Here is a 21,917-nt window from a genome sequence, read left to right on the forward strand (position 1 = left end):
TAAGGACAGCTCTTTCCCACTATGACCAAGAACAAACTCTAGGAGTTGATTGACTGAATGCCTTTCAACTGCGATTACAGTGCTGAGATTGTCTCCTGTCCACGACTTCCTTTGACTAACAGGACAAGTACCGGCAAGCACAAATGTCACCTACTCTACACTTCTTTGGCTCTTGTGTGGTTGTAACTTAGCTTGATTCACTTCCATAAATGCAGACGCAGGTGTGGAGTGTTCTTGTTTCCCAGACCTTAATGACATCCGAGTTGATGGATGTACTTGCATTGCACCACTGAAAACCTTATTGCAGTCATCCATATTGCTGGCTTTGAAATATTGAGCATATTTTCTTCCCTCAGAGATTACACAAATACTTATACAATGTCCTTTAAAATTGTAAACAGATAAAGAGATCCACTTTAAACATCAGTGTCAGTATCCAATTAGACGTTCAAAATATTTGTCGCAATGGGGCAATAAGTTCGCTTAATTTAAAATTCACATTGTGTCATTTCTTTGCATAGCAACGATCCAATCCAATGTCATCATTTTCGAGTTCTTGCGATCAATATAAGCAAAGGGCCGATTTTCGGATGCTGCTGAAAGATTTATCTACAAGCGACCTGACCACACACGAGGATTTGAGATGCAAACTATTGAACAGGTTGAATATTTTCGATTGCCAGTCCAACTGTGTTGTGAGCAGGTCGGGGAGGAAAAACACTAACGAAACCAAAGGAAAATCAGTCCAGATCGTCTGTGCTTCTTCTGACATGTGAATATCAGTCTTTTGCTCGCCTGATCACAAAGGAAGGATAATGGCCCTAATTGCTGCCATATACTGTATTTAGTGCGCTTTAGACCCAGTGCGATACTGCCTTTGTTTTCGCTCTGACATCACTGCCAAAGGCAGAATTTTGGCATGCTCTGCCAGGTGCATTTGTACAAAACAGCATCGTTTAAATAAACAAGGACAATTCCAGGCTTTAGCAGGCAAGGTAAAAAACAATAGACAGTGTTTGGGTTTAAATTAGTGATACACATCTCAATACAATTCTAATGATACAATGCATTGAAGATGTTTTCCGATCTCCTCATGATGCTCCAATATCAGGTTTGACAGAGTGTGATATGAATAAAAGTTGAGATACTTCTCTCAACAGTTTTCATGCAACAGAGGAGTGGAGCTTGGAACAGCTGTAGCAGAAACCTAAGTTTGCTGCCAGTTTAGTTAACAGCATGCACGAGAGTCTTCCAAATGATCCAAAATGTAGCCAAATGCTGACTGCAGCCATGGCACCTGTGCATTTTTTGCAATCAGCAATGTGAGATTTTGGTTGGATGATTTGAGAGGAAACAGGGTGAAGCGGCCATAAAGTTCTTTGCGACCCGTGATTGTAATGTCTACATTTACAGGCCAGAAGTCATTTGGGCATCATTTGCCAATGATCATTTTCCCATTCTGAGTCGACGTATTGCTGTCGTAAAATGTTCGTATTTTAGATTAACGGCTACATCCACAAGACAAAACGACCGGTGGTGATGTGAATTGTTTATCTGATCGATTATTCGGGGAATCGCTTGACCCCGTACAGCCTCCATACTAAAAAAAAAATTTAAAAAAAATAGATGACCGAGCAGTGACTGTCATGCTCGCCTGGTCCTGATTGGTTTTTCTTACCCACTTCCTACAACGAGCACATCCCGTTACACTCGCAGTCAATCACTCTTTTGCCGCGCAGATCCGGTTTGGAGCAAGTTATATAAAATTGGCCTCACGAAAGAAGCTTGAACACGCATGAGACAAGTTTAACTGTGCTCAATGATTTAGTTTTTGGATCATGTTTTCTTCCCCATTTAAATAGTGTTCGAAATAACTGATGAGGCTGTTTAGCCTGTTTGACGTGAGCTGCACTAATTTGTAAGAATGATGGAAGCATTTCAGTAAACAGCCACACTCACAGGCATCATTTGCCAAATAAATGCAATACAGTGTGGAGTCTACAAACACCAAAGAACGTTGCCTAACTTGCGATGGTAGTTATTACATTAGCTAATAAGTAAAAAAGAAAATTCCAACCGTTGTCATGCATGTTCATTGTCGTGTCTCAAAGCGACCCCAACTCTGCTTTCAGTCATGAAATAAAACTTTTAATTTCTACTATTTAAATAACAAAGACAACGGCTATAATTCCTTGATTGATAATTTGTTACTGCAACAAATGCCCCTGCAGAAACACACTACATTTGTTCCAGATTCTGCTAAAATGATGAAAAAATAATCATGGAAAAATAGTTTCAAGACCTAAATTTTTGTTTTGACCAATTTTTGTGGTCCACACAACTAAGTGTTAGACTTTTTTCCCCCCCAGACCTCAGGTGCACCGTTTTTCCCCTCACATTCCAAAAACATGCATGGCAGGCTTATTGAACACTCCAAATTGTCCCTCGGTGTGAGTGTGAGTGCAGATGGTTTTCTCTGTCTCTGTGTGCCCTGCGATTGTCTGGCAACCGGTTCAGGGTGTCCCCCGCCTACTGCCTGATGACAGCTGGGATAGGCTCCAGCATGCCCCGCGACCCTTGTGAGGATAAGCGGATCAGAAAATGGATGGATGGATGGATGTGACAATTCCCATTGGAAATGGTAACTTAAACCTCAACTGTCATTATTCTGTTTGTGACCACCAGGTGGCACTGTAGGGCTCCCCCCCCCCCGCAGCTGCACACCTGTTGGTCGTAATGTAATTAGTAGTACAAAAGGACTCCCGCCCGACCCCCCATTGCCGGGTCATTGTTTGCTGCTGTCAGTTTTGTTTCAGTCATGTTTCAGTTACTGTTTTAGCTTCAGTCCTGATTTTTGTTTGATACTTTGGACTTTGTTTGTTTTGGATTTACTTTTCTCTGTTTTAATACAATTTGTCAGGTACACCCTGCTGCTCCCTCCCGCCTGCTTTTTGGGGTCCACCACCACCACCACCACCACACAACGTGACATCAACAGGGCAGCACTCTGGAAATGACAGTTTAGGCTGCAGATAACAAGGTGACTAATAATTGTGACCAGTCACACTAATCACTAGGCTGTGGTCACTTCAGGCCCTAATATTAACCTGCTGCTTGTTATTACCACTCCAACTGAGTGTGTGTGCCTGAGTGTCCGTGTGCATGTCCATATGTATATGTCAACTGCCTGGTGGCCTGGGTAGTTGTTGGACTGAGACAGGAAGGCTGAAGCTTTCTTTGGTCTTCGGGGTACGAACCACCTCAGCCAGTCTAGTACATCGTAGCTGTAAATAAGAAGCAAAGTTCCATTGTGCGCATGGGCGGGGGGGCATTTGTGAAGGACAACAGTCATAGCAGCAGCAGCAGCATTTCATAGCGGAGTGACCAGATGGAAGCCATTTCTCAGTGAAGCACACATGACAGCCCCCTGGGAGTTAGCCAAAAGCCACCACCATGAATCACTGACCATGAAGCTCAAATCCTTCCATCTGAATGGGATGAATATTGAACTGCTTGGCCAAATTTCCCAACGTGTGCAGAGAATCCCAAACTCTCACATTCATAACTTGCTTACAGACAACACTTTATGCTAGCGTTACCATCATGCTGTGAGGATTTCTGGCAACATGCTGTAGGATATGAGTCAAGAAAGATGGATGTAGAAAAATATGGAGGAATTCTGAGAATACTTCACCCCGAGAGGGAAGAATACAATTAAACCACCATACACGGTTGTAGAAACACAGATCTCCACCAAGGCCGATCAATCCACTCTGCATGGCGTACATTTTAGGATTAAGAACTATGTGCTATTTACTATGAAATTGGAGAATAATTTGGATCTGTTCACATTTTTTGGGGGTGGAAAACAAAACTCTGTGTGTGTGTGTGTGTGTGTGTGTGTGTGTGTGTGTGTGTATTGTATCAATCAACCCAGAAAGTTGGGTAGGAGGTAGGTCCAATTTCTGAACAAAATTGGGTTATTCTTGATCCAGCAGTTTTAAGTGTGCAGATACCTACATGTATCTGTAGAATGTGCTTCTTTTTGTCACATTTATTAATGTTAAACAATTAATATCAAACAAACAAAAAACATGGACATTATCACACAGCGTTTTCAAAAGTGCAAATGCTGATACTGTATCTGGATCAAACCAAAATATGTTGGGCTCTTCCTTGGTCATACACAAACGATCCTTAACTTTGTGGAAATGCATTCAGCAGATTTCGCATGATCTTCCTTACTTAACAAACCCAAGAATCCGACGCGGAAGTAATAAACCCCAGAGGTGGCTTTCAGGAAACTGAAAGAGTCACCGTGGCCCATCATGCACAGATGTGAAAATTGCCCTGCATTGGCACTCCCCATCCGGTATGGCTAAGTACTGGTAACCTAATGAAAGGAGTTTTAGAAACTTCCAAAATAAACAAGCTCGAAAGTCTTACAGATTAAATCGACACAGTTGCTTCCAAAAGTGTGCCTTGGGTTAAAAATAAACACGCTTGTAACAATCCCATTGTTTATTTTGGCAATTACTTGAGATACTTATTTGGCCAAAATGTAGAAACAGCCTTTACTGTTCTACTAGAATTGGATGAAAACCTCCATTAAGGTCACATTTATTTTTAAGTTACTGTCATTTCTGAAAACATGCAAATACTTGAAGCCTCATTTTGATGTACTTGGGCATTTATTTAATCGTTCAAATTTGGCAGGGCTGTTAACAACACTGTGGTCAGATTAACATTTATTTTCACTTAACAGGAACTTTAAGAATATGATACATGATGTATGCCCGGGGAATACGAAATAGCAGAGTGACAATTTATCACCCGGGACAAGAGTAAATGAGGAAATAGTGTGAGAAGAAGCTTAACGCTTCAAAAAGTTGCATTTACTTTGAAGAAAAGAACATTTCTCTAAACCTTTTCAGACTCAAAGCAAATGCAATTGTCACACTTTTCCATCCATTTTCAGCATTCACGCACAAATACTGAGTTCATTTTGAGATATCGCCAATCCCGTCATGATGTTTGGAGGCACACAGAAGCATTCGGTGTGTATTTGGGACTATAATTCAACCTGCATGAAGCATGTCCGAGAGCTGTTCTACAGCAATGCAGGGGTCACAAACTTTTCTGAATATCACAGATGGACCACATGGAGCTGAGCGGAATGACCCGCTGCTCAACTCTACCGACCACGTGACTAATGATTTTATTCATCAGAGCCTTGGGATGGGGAAAGGACAGTGATATTGAAGAGGTAGACAGAAGGAGGGTACAGAGGTGAGAAAGGATAAGAACATTAAGACACTAATCAAAAAAGAGGAAACCGAATCCAAAGAATCAAAAAGAAATGCTGTTTTTCATCACTCTACTATAATGCCACAAACTTGACACGTGAGCCCCCCCTACCTGCTGCATTCATTGAGTTTCTGTGTTTTGTTTAATCAATGATATGCTGTTTTAATCAATATAGGCACGGTGGCTCGTCTGGAGTCTACTTATAATGAGCACAGAATTGTGTGCAACTTTGATTTGCTCCTTCGTTTGTTCTTTAAGTCATTCACTGGACAAAAGGAATTGAACAATAACAGAGTCTCCCCCCCCCCCCCCCCCCCCAAAAAAAATGTTTAATGCAGTTATTCTCACCACGCCGAGTTGACTAATTTATTCTGCAATCTCAATTTGGACCTGAAGGGGCAACAATGAGCCACAAGTGCCCAGGATGAGTTGATGAAGAACTAAAAAAAGATGAGTGGTATTGTCCTGATTTTTTTCAATGGTCTGTGCTTTATCAAATGCAAAGGATTAGTTGGATGGATGAAAAACGTGTATTGTAAAAAAAAATAAGCACGACTTAAAGACAGTAATTTTGTACCTTCAATTTGTTTTTAGGTTTGCTGTGTGTATGCAAACAACAGCTGAGGAAGTGAGCACAACTGGGAAAGGAGGAGGTTGAAGGGAACAACACAAGGGAAAGGCATCGTTATCCACTTTATTTCGGTGTTTATGACATCTGGACAGTTGTTTTGACTTAGTCATGAATGAGTGCATGTGTGCGTGTGCGCGTGCGTGTGTGTGTGTGTGTGTGAGCTGCCTCAGGGACACACCTGTTGTGTGTGTAGCTATTTGGGCTTTCAAGCCATCCAGAGGGACATTTGACCAGACCGGCCTCAGTTTCCCATGACTCCCTCAAGCATCAGGGTGAGCCACACAGCACATTGAGTGTTCAAAAGGGCACATTTTGTATCTTTCTGATTGGCTTTTGCCTGGAAAAAAGGACTCTTCAATTTAACTGTGCTTGTGTGTGTTGTTGTTTTTCCTCAAGTATCACCACAATCCAGAAAGCTTGAATAGCATTTTGAATCTCAGCATTTACCCTATATATATATATATATATATATATATAGGGTAAATGCTGATATATATATATATATATATATATACAGTATATATATGTAAAACTTTCATTCAGTTTGCACAGGACACTTAGCTTTATGCTACTCCGTGGTAACCACATCTTGGGTTTCGTGCAGTGTTGCTTTTGACAGTGAATTCAGTTTTAGTCTTAATTTTAGTCTTGGAATGGAATTGAGTAATTCCCCATGGAACACCTGTTGAACCACTAGTAATTGTGAATTGCTGCTTTAAAGAAATTCAATTGTCCTTATCTGTCCAATTCCAAACATAAATTCATGGTGAAGAACTGTTCTGGAACAGATTATGTACCTATCATTATTACATGTAGGTTTTTAATGAAATAAAGTTCATGTTTGAACGTTTCCAGGGCAAACCCATCAAAAATGCACATATGCCTCTGGACCTCAGTTGAATTATGTATATGCCCAAACGCAGGATATCAGTTATACTAAGAAGGCGATGTCTTTAACGTTTAATGCACTTGCAAATTCCAATCAGTATTTTCTCGCCTTGACCGGTGAAATTAAATGCAGTGACCTAGCTAACCCCTGAGCGCAGGTTCCGGATATGACCCGGACCGCGGGGGTCGATTGGTGACCCCGGTAGGCTGCAACCTGCAGGATAAGCACGAGTTCTTTTGCGCAGCTGCACTGCGTGGCTCCTCTGTACAATGGTCGTGCGTATACGTGCGTTTGTGTGTGTATGTGTGTGTGTGATGAGACGTAGTGAGGGTTGGGACAGGAAGGATTAGCCGTAGGGAGGGATGACTGAATAACGAGGAGAGAAACACCCACCCACCCATCCACTCCCCGACTCCCGACCGAGCGAGCCGTAGCTGTAGAGAAGGAAAGGTGAAGGAGACTGGGAGAAGAATCCTTTCGGGACGCGGCTGCGGTCGTTTCGGATTTCTCTTTTTGGAGGAGAAAAGAGGACGCCCTCAATATATGACTGGAGAGGTATGAACTGCGATTTCATTCAGTGTACGTGCATGTGCGTGACAGTGGGAGCGGGTCTCAGGTGCGTGGGGTTGCAGGTACAGTCATTGGAATGGGTTTGCCGCAAATACAAAAAAAAAGAGCTTAAAGTCAGACAAAGTGCGACGTAAACTCAACCTTCCCTATACCTATGAGAGAAAACATGTTCCTTTCTCGTGAAACGCTTGAAGCTGACCGGCATCGTCTGAGATGGGGTTTGTGGCTCCGTTTAGAGCTCCACATGCCACAATCCAATCTTGACACAACTTTGTTACAAGTCCTGTTTTATTCATTGAGCTGCAGGAGAGCGAGTGTCCCCGGGTGGGAAAGATTCCTCAGCCCTCCTCTTGCGTGCGTAATAATGAGCATCAGTCAAGAGGTGAGAGGCAGACGAGGAGGGAACGTGAGGGGGAACAAAAAGTGCAGAAAGAAGAGAGGAGAAAGGATGGACAGTGGCACGCACACTGTGTTCCCTATTTGAGGTGTCAGTCAAACTTGGGCGGTATTTTTCCTCCATCGTTTGCCCTTTGTTCATTTGTCACATGTTACCGAATTCCTTCCTTAGCCCCATTTTCTTCAATAATCCAAACATTTTAGATTGCCACTTTGGTCAAAAACAGAAACTGAAGTGCTAGTTTAATGTACCGAAAAGAACATTGTACACATGTGTAACTGTTTAATAAACTACTCAAAGTAAAAGTGAAAATCTTGCTTAAATTTAGAGGGAAAGTACCTTCAGATGTTGAATTGACGCCCAGAGGGTTGTTAACAGGGCATTCCAAAATCAAGGTTCCAAGATTCCTCGGTTCCGAACCCTACCCCCCTACATCAGTGGTTCTTAACCTTGTTAGAGGTACCGAACCCAACCAATTCATATGCACATTCACCGAATCCTTCATTAGGGAAAAATAAAAATAGGATTCAAGAAGTGTTCCTTCAGTTTTGAGTTGCTCAACTTGACATGACAAATCATGCAGATAGGACACTGAGTCCCATCACTTTCCGTGATTCATGTGAATCCATGTTGCACATATTCGTCTGACCACTTTGTTTTTGCTCGACATAATTAGCATGTATTAAAACATTCTAAAAAAAAATCACACCACGTACTATCACGACAGTCACGCTGTGACTACTGAGCAAACTAAATTTCCCGTAGCACTGATTGGACAAGCAATGTAAAGTGATTATCTGCAGCCAGTGATGGCCAAGCGGGCGTGTCAGAACTAATTGACATGTTGAGTCGGTGCGTCTTAACCTCCATGGCAGAGGCTCCGTCGAACCCCTGAGACAGATTCACCGAACCACTAGGGGTCGATTGAACCCAGGTTAAGAACCACTGCCCTACATCATTCATTCAGAAAAGTAGCGCTTGAATGGAAATTGTGCATGTATAACTGCCAATTTTTATGACACCACTGTAGTTGAAATGTCTCTTTTCCATATTCTAATCTGGTGGTCCTTTTTATAATTCAGTTTCAAGAGACTAAGGAGGTTATGGACACTGATAAATAATCCCTTGTTTATTTTTAGTAGATAAATTAGTCAAACGAAAGGCTAGTTTGTTATTTTTTTACTCTGTGACTCAAAATCAAAATTTTTTTTCAATTGAAATCATTTATACTCTCCCATTGACTGAATAACTTTACTTCTCTGTCATCAAACCTAAAATGTGTTGTTGAAGGTCAAAGACCATCTACTCTTCTGTTCGGTACGGTTCTCTATAAATCCAAATCTCTTCTTCTCTCCACCCTTTTCATTGACGCTTCTCCTTTCCAACAAAGTCCTCCACTGTTTCGGCCTCCTCCGTGTGGGCGTGAAGTTCAATCTCTGTTCTGTGGCCAGTCTAGACTGCCCAACAACTGCTGTGTAATTGTCTCCAAGTGGACGATATATGGGGTTAACTGATTCCAGATCTGCCCCTTGGGGCTATGTCGGGGGCAGGGTGGCAAGGTGGGTCTTCATGACCTCCGGAGCTTCCCGACAGCTGAATGACATTCCTCAATTGTGTCACTGGGTGTCTTGTCTCAGTCAGCATTTAATCTTTGGCTCAAATTCTCTTTATCTTCTTTCAGGTCCATGTCGCTGGTTGTGAGGATGTTTTCTCAGAGCGGTCTGTGGGCTCCGCTGGTGTTACTGGCTGTCATTTCCCATTTTCCCAGTAAAGGACAGGATCAAGGTAAGTTCTCCGAACTACTCTATGTTCCGCACTCTATGCGTATCGCTTTTAAAAACACTCCTTTGCTCCTTCCATCCCCTCTAAGCTTTCTTAGCTTTCCGAGGCCCATTCCCTAACTCTTCTGTCTCCCCTAACTCCTCCTCAGTCAACTTTTTTTCATCACTTCTCCTTCTGCATTCTCTCTGATGGAAAGGCCGAGTCCAATCAGATGACATGGCACGTACGCTGATGCTATCATCTCTATCAGGGTCCCATTTCAGCTCGGCATCGCGACACTGCTTGCCACCTGGCTGCAGATGCCGCCACGCTTCAAAGTGGTTTTTAATAAATGTGCTGTAAAAGCGCGCTTCAGGCTGGGGTGATTTGCTACGTGATGTGCCGCACAACTTGCACTATATTACGCTTCGGTGTGCCTTGCAATCAGCTGCACCTCAGCAAACGGGATTAAATCAGACGGTCTCATCACAAAAGTGAGCTGTCCTGTTTGTGCTGGCGAATGACTGAAATACGTAGATTCATGTGCATGGTCATGACCATTGTCTAACCCAATTTGTGTTTATTTCAAACTTAAATACCATAGTTTGGTAAGGATAAGACACCCCCCTTATATAATACACCCCCAAATCACCCATGAAAAGCAGTTTTTTTTTCTCTGTACTTGCACTCCATGTATAATACGATCCCCGATTTGCTGGTATTCTTTGTTCAAAGAGTGAATGATATGATTGAATCAAGATTTGAAACACACCAATAAAGTGTAAATACTTGTCAATTCATGTTGAAAACTATGCTTTTCCAACTTTTCGCACACGTATCATAAATTGTCTTTCAATAGGGCATTTTAGTAATTTCAGTAAGCTACTTTTGTTTTCTTTAATTTGCTTTTAAATCTCTTTAAAAGCAAATCAATCTCTGTTTGTAACCAATTTTAAATGTTGTTCTTTTAATGACACATTTAGTTACTTTGTGAATGTTGTGTACGTGTGTATGCTGCCCAAAAACCCAAAGAAGAGACAGTGAAAAGGACACCACCTGCAATGTCTTAACAATAGCAACGATGTCACTTTGAACACCGTCACATATAAATGAATATCATTTTTTTAACCAGCTTCGTTTTTCACCATGGTACTGAAGTCACAATCGAATTTTAAATGTCTTCGGCCAAGGAACTCCAGTTCATATCCTTCCTGTTGTAGATTTCGCTCAACTTCAACAAACCTGATTCAACTGATCAGCTCATCATCAAGCTCTGTTATCGCCTGAAATGATCATGAACAATTGAATTAGGTGTGCTGGAGTTGGGAGAGCTCTAAAGCAAGTGGGATATGGCTCTCGAGGAACCAAAGTTCCCTACCCCTGTCTTAGGCCAATCACGAGCCCGGCAACAAGTTAAATTAGACCTAAGATGATGCAGTACAACTAAAATGCATGTACTGCAAGAGAGAATTAATTCGTGGGTGATTTTTTTTTTTGTGCTACATTTACATTGTGAATGAAGGTTAATGTAAGTGTATCAAAGCGACTGATGTGGCGTAGCATCATTATCCACACATGTACATGCAAAAGGGAGCATGATTTATTAATGTGAACATCATTGAGTCAGAGAGAGAGAGAGAGAGAGAGAGAGAATATGCAATCTAGGAAGAGGAAGTGCAGAAGGTTAAATGCTGTACTTATCTTGATAAAGATTAGGGAAATGAGCCAGAGGGAAATTTCAACATTTTGCTAAATGTGACTGTGTGTGGGTGTGTGTGACAGAGAGAGAAATATTTAACATTAAGAAACACCTCCGAACCCAAAAATATTTAAAACATTCATTCATTTTCCGAACCGCTTTATCCTCACTAGGGTCGCGGGGGGTGCTGGAGCCTATCCCAACTGTCTTCGGGCATTATTGATATATGTGTGCATTTGATTTCATGAAATCATGACTGTGAATGGTGTGATAACTAATTACCTCTCTGCCATGCTTGTGATGTTGTGACAGTCATGATATTGAATGACATTAACGCTAAGAATTAATATGTTCTTTATATAAAACAGATCAGTCATAGTTTGCATTCAGAGCAATCATCCATCCATCCATCCATTCATTTTCCGATCCGCTTTATCCTCACAAGGGTCGTGGGTGGTGTTGGAGCCTATCCCAACCGTTTTCGGGCAGTAGGCGGGGGACACCCTGAACCGGTTGCCAGCCAATCGCATGGCACACATAGACGAACAACCATCCGCTCTCACACTCACACCTAGGGACAATTTGGAGTGTTCAATCAGCCTGCCACGCATCTTTTTGGAGTGAGGGAGGAAACCGGAGTACCCGGAGAAAACCCACTCAGGCACGGGGAGAACATGCAAATTCCACACAGGAAGGCCGGAGCTAGAATTAAACCCCGTACCTCTGCACTGTGAAGTCGACGTGCTAACCACTCGACTACCGGGCCGCCCTTATTGAAAACATTTTGAATGAATAAAAATAAAAATAAAAACGTGCACATGTGAACCCACAGGTGACGGACTATGAGTATGCAAGGGTCAACTCTGAAAATTCTTTATCGTCACTAAATTCCACTGGCAGGTGGTGTATTTCTGGTGTGAGCATTCAGTGGGCACTTGAATTACCCACTTCAACACTAAATAAAACTTCTACCATGTCCGAAAATAATCAACCAAACATAATGTAACTCTGTGTGGCGTTGCGGAGAGACAGAGACATTTTGGATATTTGAGGAAAAGTACCACTGTAATATTTTGTAGCGACAATGACTACGCATTATTTAATTAATTATCGCAAGCTGAATTTTACTGCTTTGAGTACACTCCGCCGCCTTTAGTGTTTTTTCTTTATTCAATCTCAAAGATTTAAACTGATGTAAAACAAATGAAAAACGGTAATTAGTTAGAAGCCTGCTACATCTAAAGCGTTTTGAGTTCTCTGTTGAAACTTAGTGGTCAATAACTTTCATTGAAGCACACGCACAGTACACAATGCAGTTTTATGAGGTGAATATTTATTCTCGACATCTACATGGCAATTTTGAGGAATACATCAAAAGATAACTAACTACGGGGGTAAGAGTAGCAAAGAATGATAATATAATTGGAAAAAGGAAAAAAAAACCAACTGAAAATCAATGATCTTGGCACGAGATCGTGTTAGCGTTTGAAAAAGATAGACATGCCTTGACGAATCTAACCCATTTTTAAACCCAGTTTTAAGCAGGACTCAGGAGGTGAACTCCCTGATTTTCTTCTCAATGGACGAGCTGTTGGGAGTTCATCCTGATTCCAGCCTCACAGTCAAGCTGGCCAAGTTGTGGAGACAGAAAGTTGTGGGGACTGAAAAAAAAAAATGGAAATGTCGGTGTCTTTGCCCTTGCAAGGTAACTCCCGAGACCGCAGAGTGTGGCTCGCTGCCAACAAAAGGAAAAGATTCTTGAAAGAAATGTACCAAAAGAAAAACATGCAAGGTCCCTCCCCAGTGAGGGCCAGAAAGGAGCAGGACCTAGAGCAGGGGTCAGCAACCCGCGGCTCTGGAGCCGCATGCGGCTCTTTCATCCTTGTTTTGCGCCTCTGCGTGGCTTGGGAAAATAAATTTTAAGTGTCCGATTGAAGTTACTCGTCTCAAAAAAATGTATCACATCTGTTATGTTCTCCGACTGTACACTAGGCAGCAGTGCTGCGATAAAAATACTGTTGAGATGAATAAAGAAGGAGCGGAGTTCTGCCATGGCGACTAGAGCGAGTTGTGCGAACTCGCATTTTGCATTTAATAGCCTGTTAAGAAAATGCTGTGTTTGGCTACACTCTGGCCTTGTTATTTTGCCTCCAGTCTCCGCAACCATTTCTTCAGACCTTGTGCAATTTCGGTGAGCAACAATCGCCTTCTTCGTAGACGTTTGCGAGCAATTGACGTGTCAGCAGGCAGATTTGACAGACGGCATGCGCGGAAAGCCCAGCGACACCAAAACTGCATCGTATCTGAACAAAGTATTGTATTTGTGTTTGTTCATTTATTCAATTGTAGTTGGCAATCAACTACGAATGATTCAGAAGAAAATATGAACACATTTGCAATGTCTTGTAAAGTGATTCTCAAAATTGCGTACATTTGCCAAGTTTTTATGATGTGTTCAGTCACACCAGTAAATACATTGGCAGCTTCCACAGGGCTCTTTGGTGTCCAAAGTTGAAAAAAGGTGATGCTGTTAGTAGCCTGTTACGAAAATACAATGTTTGGCTACACTCCGGCCTTGTTATTTTGCCTCCCAAAACCACATACTTATCCTGGTTAGGGACGATGAAACGCACGAACGAAAACCCAAATTCCTTCCTTTATATATACAGTATATACTGTATATATATACTGTATATATATATATATATATATATATATATATATATATATATATAATCATGATTTCCATACATGTTTAGAGCTCTGAAAAAGAAGGTATTACACATAAAATAGCTGTACAATTATGAATGCCATAGATTTGTAACTGTACAACTCTGTGAAATTTTCATTGTTTGAGTTCAAATCCATTGCGGTAGTATATCAAAGCAAAAATATGTGCAACTGTCATTGTCCAAATACAGTCCATCTGGCCTCTATTTAAATTAAATCAAGATTTTTCAGTCGCTCAGAAGCTCGTGGCTGGATCAATTATTCTTTCATAGGCAACTTTCAAGGGGAATTGGATCCTTAACTCGTGAATGTCTTCAATCTTATTGGGTGTGGCGCTGCCTCGTGTGTGGTTGATTTATTTACAAGCGGCATCCTTATTAAATAGCGATAGCTTTGAAATGAAAGCAGGGCTTTTCTATTCTTCCACTTTTTTCCACCACTTAATTTTGACCTCCCTCTTTGCTTGCGCCATTTCCTCTCACTCTACCTCTACACTGTTTTCTCCATTTTCTTCCCTTGTCTGCTTGCCTCTCTCTCTCTCTCTCTCTCTCGCTTCATTTCATTCCAATTTGCAGCAGCTATGGTGTGATTTATTTGATTTTAGGCAGAAATAAGCAAGTAGTGGGAGCAAAGTTGCGACAGTATAAATTACATTCGGATTTGTTGCGACGAAGTTACAGCATCACAGGGGTGACCCCCATCCAGTCCTTTCATGAGGGGCCAGAGAAAAGCCATGAATGTCCCTCGAAGCAACAATACAGGTCAGCTGTGACTTTAGAGTGAGGATTTATGTGTGTTCTGGCCATGGAGAATATTTGTCTGTACAGCTAATAGATATCTGAACAATATCTTGGAGAACTCCCACGATACCAAAGGGTAAAGAAAGGCTGTTTGACTGGAAGAAGAGCTGTTATTCCAAATAAATGAAGTCCAATTATATCATTCCGTCCATGTATTATTAAGTACCATCCAAGAACAAATCACACTATACGACACTTAAATCGTGACACACTTGACAAAATATGTTTTCTTTGTTTTTATCCACCGATTCATTGTTGTATTCGGTGCCTGTGTTTCTTTTGAAAGACAACGCTTACATACAGAGTTTGAGTTTCCTAATAATCCATGTATAACATCACTGGTATCATGGGGTGTCGGGATCCGATGACAGCAAGTTATAAACACACTTGATATCCAAATGTTAAAGATGCAAACACAAGCGGATATTGCCTGATTTAAAAAAAGCCATCCACTCCGGAAAGAAACTAAAATGCTGACTATTTCTTGAGGGCACATGTAGATTAAAATCGTTTCTGCAGTTAAAAAGGTGAAATATATTACAGTAGATGAAATTTAATTATGGATCATCAGTTGCTGGACATAAAGTCTCTGGTATGCTTTGGTTGTTTTGTTCGGTGGGCAGAACCACTGTCAGTCTGTTGATGTGTTCTGCAAGTGTGGTCCTCCATCCCAAGTTGACAACATGAAATATTTGCTCTGGAGGCATTGACACTTATTAATTTTGTTCCCTACTTGGCCCCCAGAGGGTGCAAGTATAAATAGTTTGTGTTGCAGCTGGGGAGGCAGCAACACAATAGAAGTCCAAATTGCGGTGTTTCACATTTAGATTTTGATCATCAAGTATTTGTTTGGAGTCCAGTCACTCAATCACGCGACTTAGAGTGTGTGTGGAATCCTCCCCATATGTGTGAACTGATTCTCTGTGAATACTCGTTAATTTCAATTGATTGTGTTGCTTCTCTAATTAACGTGGAGGAGTTTGAAAGTCGTCAAGTGTTGTGTGCGTGTGTGTGTGTGTGTGTGTGCGCGCGCGCGTGTATGTGTGTTTGCAATGATCAATTTATGCATTTGGGCAGTGGACGTGTGTGGTTTGAGGGCAGACAGTGGTTGACTTTGTGGTGGCCCTTGATTCCGGCTATAACTCAGAGTGAAGCCAGTGAGGTGAAAGCATTAATTCATAAACAAAAGGCGGAATGAGGTGGAAGCAACCTGCTTTGAATTTAAATAACACCAATTTAGCCAAAGCCAATCAAGTGTCGGCTCCTCACCATTCAACGTCTGTTTCCTGGGATCCAGCTAGTCCCGATCTCCAAGCACTCTGGAACAAATGGAGCTGAGAAGTGGTCCTACCAATGTGGCTCCTTTGATATTGATGGGGGCATTAGGAGAATGAAATGTAAATTAAAGAAATATCAGTGAAATTGACCTCATTTGATGGGAGCAAGAGCTGATGGGAATTTTTGGACTGTCACAAAATGGACATTGAGACACAATGAATGTGCCCCCAAATTGTGGATTGGTCATCTGTGTCACTTCAGCTCATCAAGTCTGTATATTGCATGTCTTGTGTTTCCTGGTTGGACATTCTGTGTATGTACCGGTAATTATAAAAATAATAGTTGACAAATTCAAGCTGTGGATGTCACACACACACAAAAATCACGGGGTTGGGGTCGGGGAATTAAATGAAAATAGAATGCACTTGGTGGGAGTAATCAACATTAAAAACTGTCTTTCAGTCAGGGAAAATAATTACAACAGGTAAGCCTGGGAGCTCAGACTGCAGTGCAGTGCTTTGACATACTCTATCCCCTTTGGGACCTTATATAGACAGATGGGTGTCTTTCCAAATCATGTCCGTGTACAGGTTTTTCGGTTCAAATCCGGGCATAGGGTACTGCTCCTTCCATTCCGTGACAGAAGGAAAACCAAAGAAAACTTCAAGAGGGCATAGAGAAGAGCAGGAGAAGGAAAAGTTGAGTTTGAGTTGAAGCTAATATTTTGAGGAGGAAAATAAACTGCTTTAATATTGTACTGTAAATCCATTTAAAAAAGCCACAGGACAAAGGCTTTGGAAAGTAAACATGTATGCCTGCAAGAATGGCCCGAATGGCTCTATTCTGGCTCAAACCTCCTGCACAGTTTAAGATTACGCTAATTAGCCTCTTGTTGAAATGCGTTTGAGTGGAATTCACAGTGCCCTGCTGCAAGAAAATGTACAAGATATTGTTTGAATGGATTTCTTTAATTTGCAAAAACAATGGGGCTGTTTCAATGTATGAATCCATTCATGAAGGCTTGAAGGCCACGGATTATTTCCTGGTGCAAAAACTGTTGTTGCTGGCTACCTTATCAATGGCTTACTTGCAGGATGGTCTTTAATTGTACTGCCAAGCATGATTTCAGTACAAAGCTCAGTCATGAGCTGGGCTAAGCCACTAAAAATGGCTCTAGTTTGTGAAATATATGGCCAAGCGATGTAAAACATATATATCCATCCATTTTCTTATCCGCTTTATCCTCACAAGGGTTGGGGGAGGTGCTGGAGCCTATCCTAACTGTCTTCGGGCAGTAGGCAGGGGACACCCTGAACCGGTTGCCAGCCAACGGCAGGGCACGCAGAGACGAACAACCATCCGCGCTCACACCTATGGACAACTTGGAGTGTTCAATCAGCCTGCCATGCATGTTTTTAGAATGTGGGAGGAAACCGGAGTACCCGGAGAAAACCCACGCAGGCACGGGGAGAACATGCAAACTCCACACAGGGAGGCCGGAGCTGGAATTGAACCCGGTACCTCTGCACTGTCGACGCGCTAACCACTGGACCACCGGGCCACCCAACACATATATATGTAAAATGAAATGTAGACCTTCAATATTCTTCATATTCTGCATGTGGCAGATGTGCTGACCTGTGAAGAAGAGTTTGAATAAGAGGCCCTCCATTTCAGTCAGCATCCACAGTTATATTATATCCATATTCATTAATCGCAGTTACGGTCTCTTGAATTGCCTCAATGTACAGACCGTGGCGTACGTCGAGCTGGATAGCTGTCTCCTTCAATTTTTACATTCGTTAATTATAATTCAGCCCGTGTAAGGGTGTGTTCTTTGACATGCAAAGGGAAGGTCTCGTTATTAATCTCCTGCCAACTCCATTCAAACACTATCAAGCACACAGCAAACGCTACCAGAGTTCTAATGTTCCCAGTGGCCCTGAATTATTCATCGAGTCTTATTGTGGTGAGGTGTAATTATATAGTTTTGCACGATGCTTTTCGACTATTTGATAGATGACGTGATGTGATTACCTGAGGACTGCAGTGAATAATTGGTGAAACTGCTGTACTGCATTGTGTCCCTACACCATAATCAGATCAAATAACAAGCAGGGAAAGGAAAGACTTGCTGTAACAAACATTTTCCAAATTTAAGAACAAAACATGCTGAACTTAAGTATAATAATTATAAAAATAAACTACCGTATTTTCCACGCTATAAGGCGCTTCAGAGTATAAGGCACACCTTACGTAACGTAATGCATTCACTAGATGGAGCTACGCTAAAGCAGGGGTGCCCATTATGTCGATCGCGATCGACCGGTTTCTCGCGGACTGGTCTCAAATCGATCGCGAGGGGTGTGGAGGAAAAAAAAATAAAAGAATAAATAAAAAGAAAATGAAGCAGGTCATCTTTAACCTGGCAAAGCAAGAGACAACATTGTCATACACTATTCGAAGACAAGGTGGCTAACACACAAGAAACATGGAGAATATTCAATTCTATAATAAATAATGGCTTTAAAAATATTCCAGAATATTTTATAACAGATATAATGAATGAGTTTAATAAATATGTTATTCATGTTGGCAGTGAACTAGCAAACGAAATTCCAGGGTCAAGAAATAAATATGAAATAGATAGATATATTAAGAATTCAATTCCTCTACAATGTTCCCTCATGCTGTAAATGATATAGAATTATGAAATATTGTTAGAACACAAAAAATAAAAAGTATACTGTTTGAATATTGATTAATAAAAAGTATTCTAAAATAGTATATGGTTCAACCCCTCAAGTATATATTTAATGTTTTTCAAAACTGGTGTTTTGCCATCAAAAATGAAAACAGAAAGAATCACTTATTTATAAATTAGAGACCTATATGATTACTACTTGTTTTTTTTCACAGACACAACAAAAGTACTGTTTGAGGTACCCTTGAGCAATGTGCCCAACTCAACTCAGATTTGGTCCATTGCATTGAAAATGTGTTCACAAAAAGAAGAAAAGTCTCCTTCTCAAATATTTACATATTGTTGCAGAAAGGAGGGAGGAAATATTTCCTTCCACTTACTTGTGTCCCTGGTGACTGAAAGCGTTTTAATTAATATACCTTTGATAAATCGACCCATGACTAATTTCCCATGATAGAAGTGTTGATCGTAATGTGCTCCTTCAGTTCCAGCTCCGAGGAGGCTGCGTTTCAAAGTGCTGAACCCAAACAACCTGCTCGTCTCGTGGAAGGAGCCCAAAGGCGACTTTGATAGCTACTTGTTCGTCTACAACAGTATACCAGGTAGGATGGATTTGTCTAAATCTATATCTATATTTATTATATATATTATATTTATAATGGGGCGGCCCGGTAGTCCAGTGGTTAGCACGTCGGCTTCACAGTGCAGAGGTACCAGGTTCAATTCCAGCTCCGGCCTCCCTGTGTGGAGTTTGCATGTTCTCCCTGGGCCTGCGTGGGTTTTCTCCGGGTACTCCAGTTTCCTCCCGCATTCCAAAAACATGCATAGCAAGCTGATTGGACGCTCTAAATTGTCCCTAGGTGTGAGTGTGGGCGTGAATGGTTGTTCGTCTCTGTGTGCCCTGCGATTGGCTGGCAACCGATTCGGGGTGTCCCCCGCCTACTACCCGAAGACGGCTGGGCTAGGCTCCAGCACCCCCCGCGACCCTAGTGAGGATCAAGCGGTTCGGAAAATGGATGGATGGATATTTATGATGGAGTCAAGCTCAAAAGCAATATGAGGCACAAGCTGAACACACAGCTGCGAGATTCGGCATCTCATCCTGCCTATTGTAAATAACTGAACAGTGTTCATATGTCTGATGTGACCTCATCAACTCCTGCGCTTGAATAATACATTCACTGGTTACTGCTGCCCTAATTGGCACTGATGTTTCTTGTAATCACAGCGTCTCTACCGTCAACACCATACATCTTTGTCACATAAAGTCACTGATTGCAACGCTGCTGACCTGGCAGCAGTTCCAGATTAATGCCGTGCTGAAACTCTGACGATAATTCTCTCGCGTGCAGCCATTGTTAAAGTGAATGGGCAGGCCTGAATAAGCAGGTTGTAACATAAAATGCACTCCCCCACAAACAAGCTAGTGAGGGAAGCCATGTCTGACAATTTCGTGCTGCGTTTAACGGCGTAGAAGACAATAAAAATTCGAATTTATGGCCGCTTCCTCTCTGGGAGGAGTGGAAGTGCTGCAGTGGTTCTTTGGCACTCCGCGCATGCAGTAAAAATGTTGACCCTCCACTGTGTCCTTTCCGTGCCACGCACTCTCAAGATAGTTAAGCGCTCTATGCGAAAGGATCCAGTCACAAGTGATCTGCTTTCCAGTTTCTCCTCCATATAGTGGAATATACTCCGATTTTTTTTCAGCAGACAAACTCTTTCGTAAAGATTTAAGTTTTAATTTGAAGTGGATGAGGTTCACTTAGAATTCTCCAAAGTAATGTGTAGCGAGTGTGGTCCTAATAAATTGCTGGGATGACTCTTGTAATGAATTGGCAATCTATCAATAAAATGGAAAAGGGAAACAGAAAAAAAAAATCTGTCAAACTCACACTCCTGTAAACAAATGAAATTTAGAAGAGTAACATTGCAACATTTGTAATCCAGACACAGTTGATATTTGTTGGTCTATCAAGATGCTAAATCTCAAAAGCGCAGCCCGGGAAAGGACAGAGAATTAGTTACTGTATTCATACTCAGCAACAGGCGATTAAGTATATTGCAAATGAGCAAGTTGAAGTTTCAACTAGATCTACAGCATGGAGGTGTGCAACGACATAAAACCCATCCAATTAAAACAGACTCTGTATTTAGATTCCTGACTTTTGGATGCTGAGCACTGCTGTTTCTTCACCTTCTCCTTTTCCCTTGCCATTCTCCTTAAGGCGTCATTATCCATCAGACTGCAGCGATAGGCTCCTGCAGAAAGTATGCACACACATTATTGCTGGCTTCATTGATTGCAGGGTCAAATTTTAAGTGATGGGACGAAGCAAACGGGCAACCACGTTTCTTCCGAGGCGCCACATTGTCACTCGCAAATCATGCAACACCATTCATGGAGCATTATACTGACAAATAACAAGGGGTCACTCATTTGTCTTCCGTCCCCGTCAAATGCCATTTTGCGCAGTGAAAATGACCGCCATCATTTCCAGGAATGAAATAAATGGTTTCTAAATTGGCCATTAAATGTACAGACTTCCTCCAGATGACTGAATACAACAACAACCTGTACAGTATATGGTATCGTTTTCACAAGTGTAACCTTGCCCTGTTTTCTTGTACTCTGCTTCTGATAGGTGCCCATCAGAGGGAGATCATCATCTCAAAAAGTGACAGTAAAGTATTGATAACTGACTATGATCCATTCAAGGACTACGTCGTCAATGTAATTTCTGTCAGTGGCAGCACTCAGAGCAGAGCACTGCTGGGCAGATTTAAAGGTGCGTTCAGACATTTAACACTGTCTTATTGCTATTGTGTTCATTCTCAACGTGGCTATCTACTGGAATATGACGACGGAGTTCAACTTCCATATCTACTTGAAGTCCTTTCCAAGTATTCAGTGATGTACTACAGTTGCTGCTGATACCGTCCTATTAGTGTGAATGACTTGTTTACTGCCTTCCCTGACAACATACTTCATTTTTACTGTGTGACTGGATACATGAGGCACCATTATAAAAGGGTACAACTTGCGAGGAAAGGTGCTGTACGAATTTTATGACAGTGAACCCCCATTTAGAGCAGAGTTTATGTTCCAGACTCAACCGCTGTAGAGAGACCATATAATTTTAGCCCTCCCACA

The 21,917-nt window shown here is 41.7% G+C and overlaps 1 protein-coding gene across 1 annotated transcript in view; it reads left to right on the forward strand.

The window, feature by feature from the left end:
* Positions 1-7,135: 7,135 nt before the first annotated feature.
* The window catches only part of col14a1a (collagen, type XIV, alpha 1a), a 97,510-nt gene continuing 82,728 nt past the window's right edge, over positions 7,136-21,917 (forward strand). The window contains exons 1-4 of the mRNA XM_086114138.1: positions 7,136-7,382; positions 9,476-9,579; positions 19,252-19,368; positions 21,409-21,552. Coding sequence (XP_085970264.1) covers positions 9,480-9,579; positions 19,252-19,368; positions 21,409-21,552 — 361 coding nt within the window. The 5' untranslated portion in view covers positions 7,136-7,382; positions 9,476-9,479. The remainder of the gene's footprint in view (positions 7,383-9,475; positions 9,580-19,251; positions 19,369-21,408; positions 21,553-21,917) is intronic.

This window comes from Hippocampus guttulatus, chromosome 6 (genome assembly GCF_054856545.1).
Source record: "Hippocampus guttulatus isolate MCC_2025c chromosome 6, RoL_Hgut_1.0, whole genome shotgun sequence".
NCBI classification, from domain to species: Eukaryota; Metazoa; Chordata; class Actinopteri; order Syngnathiformes; family Syngnathidae; genus Hippocampus; species Hippocampus guttulatus.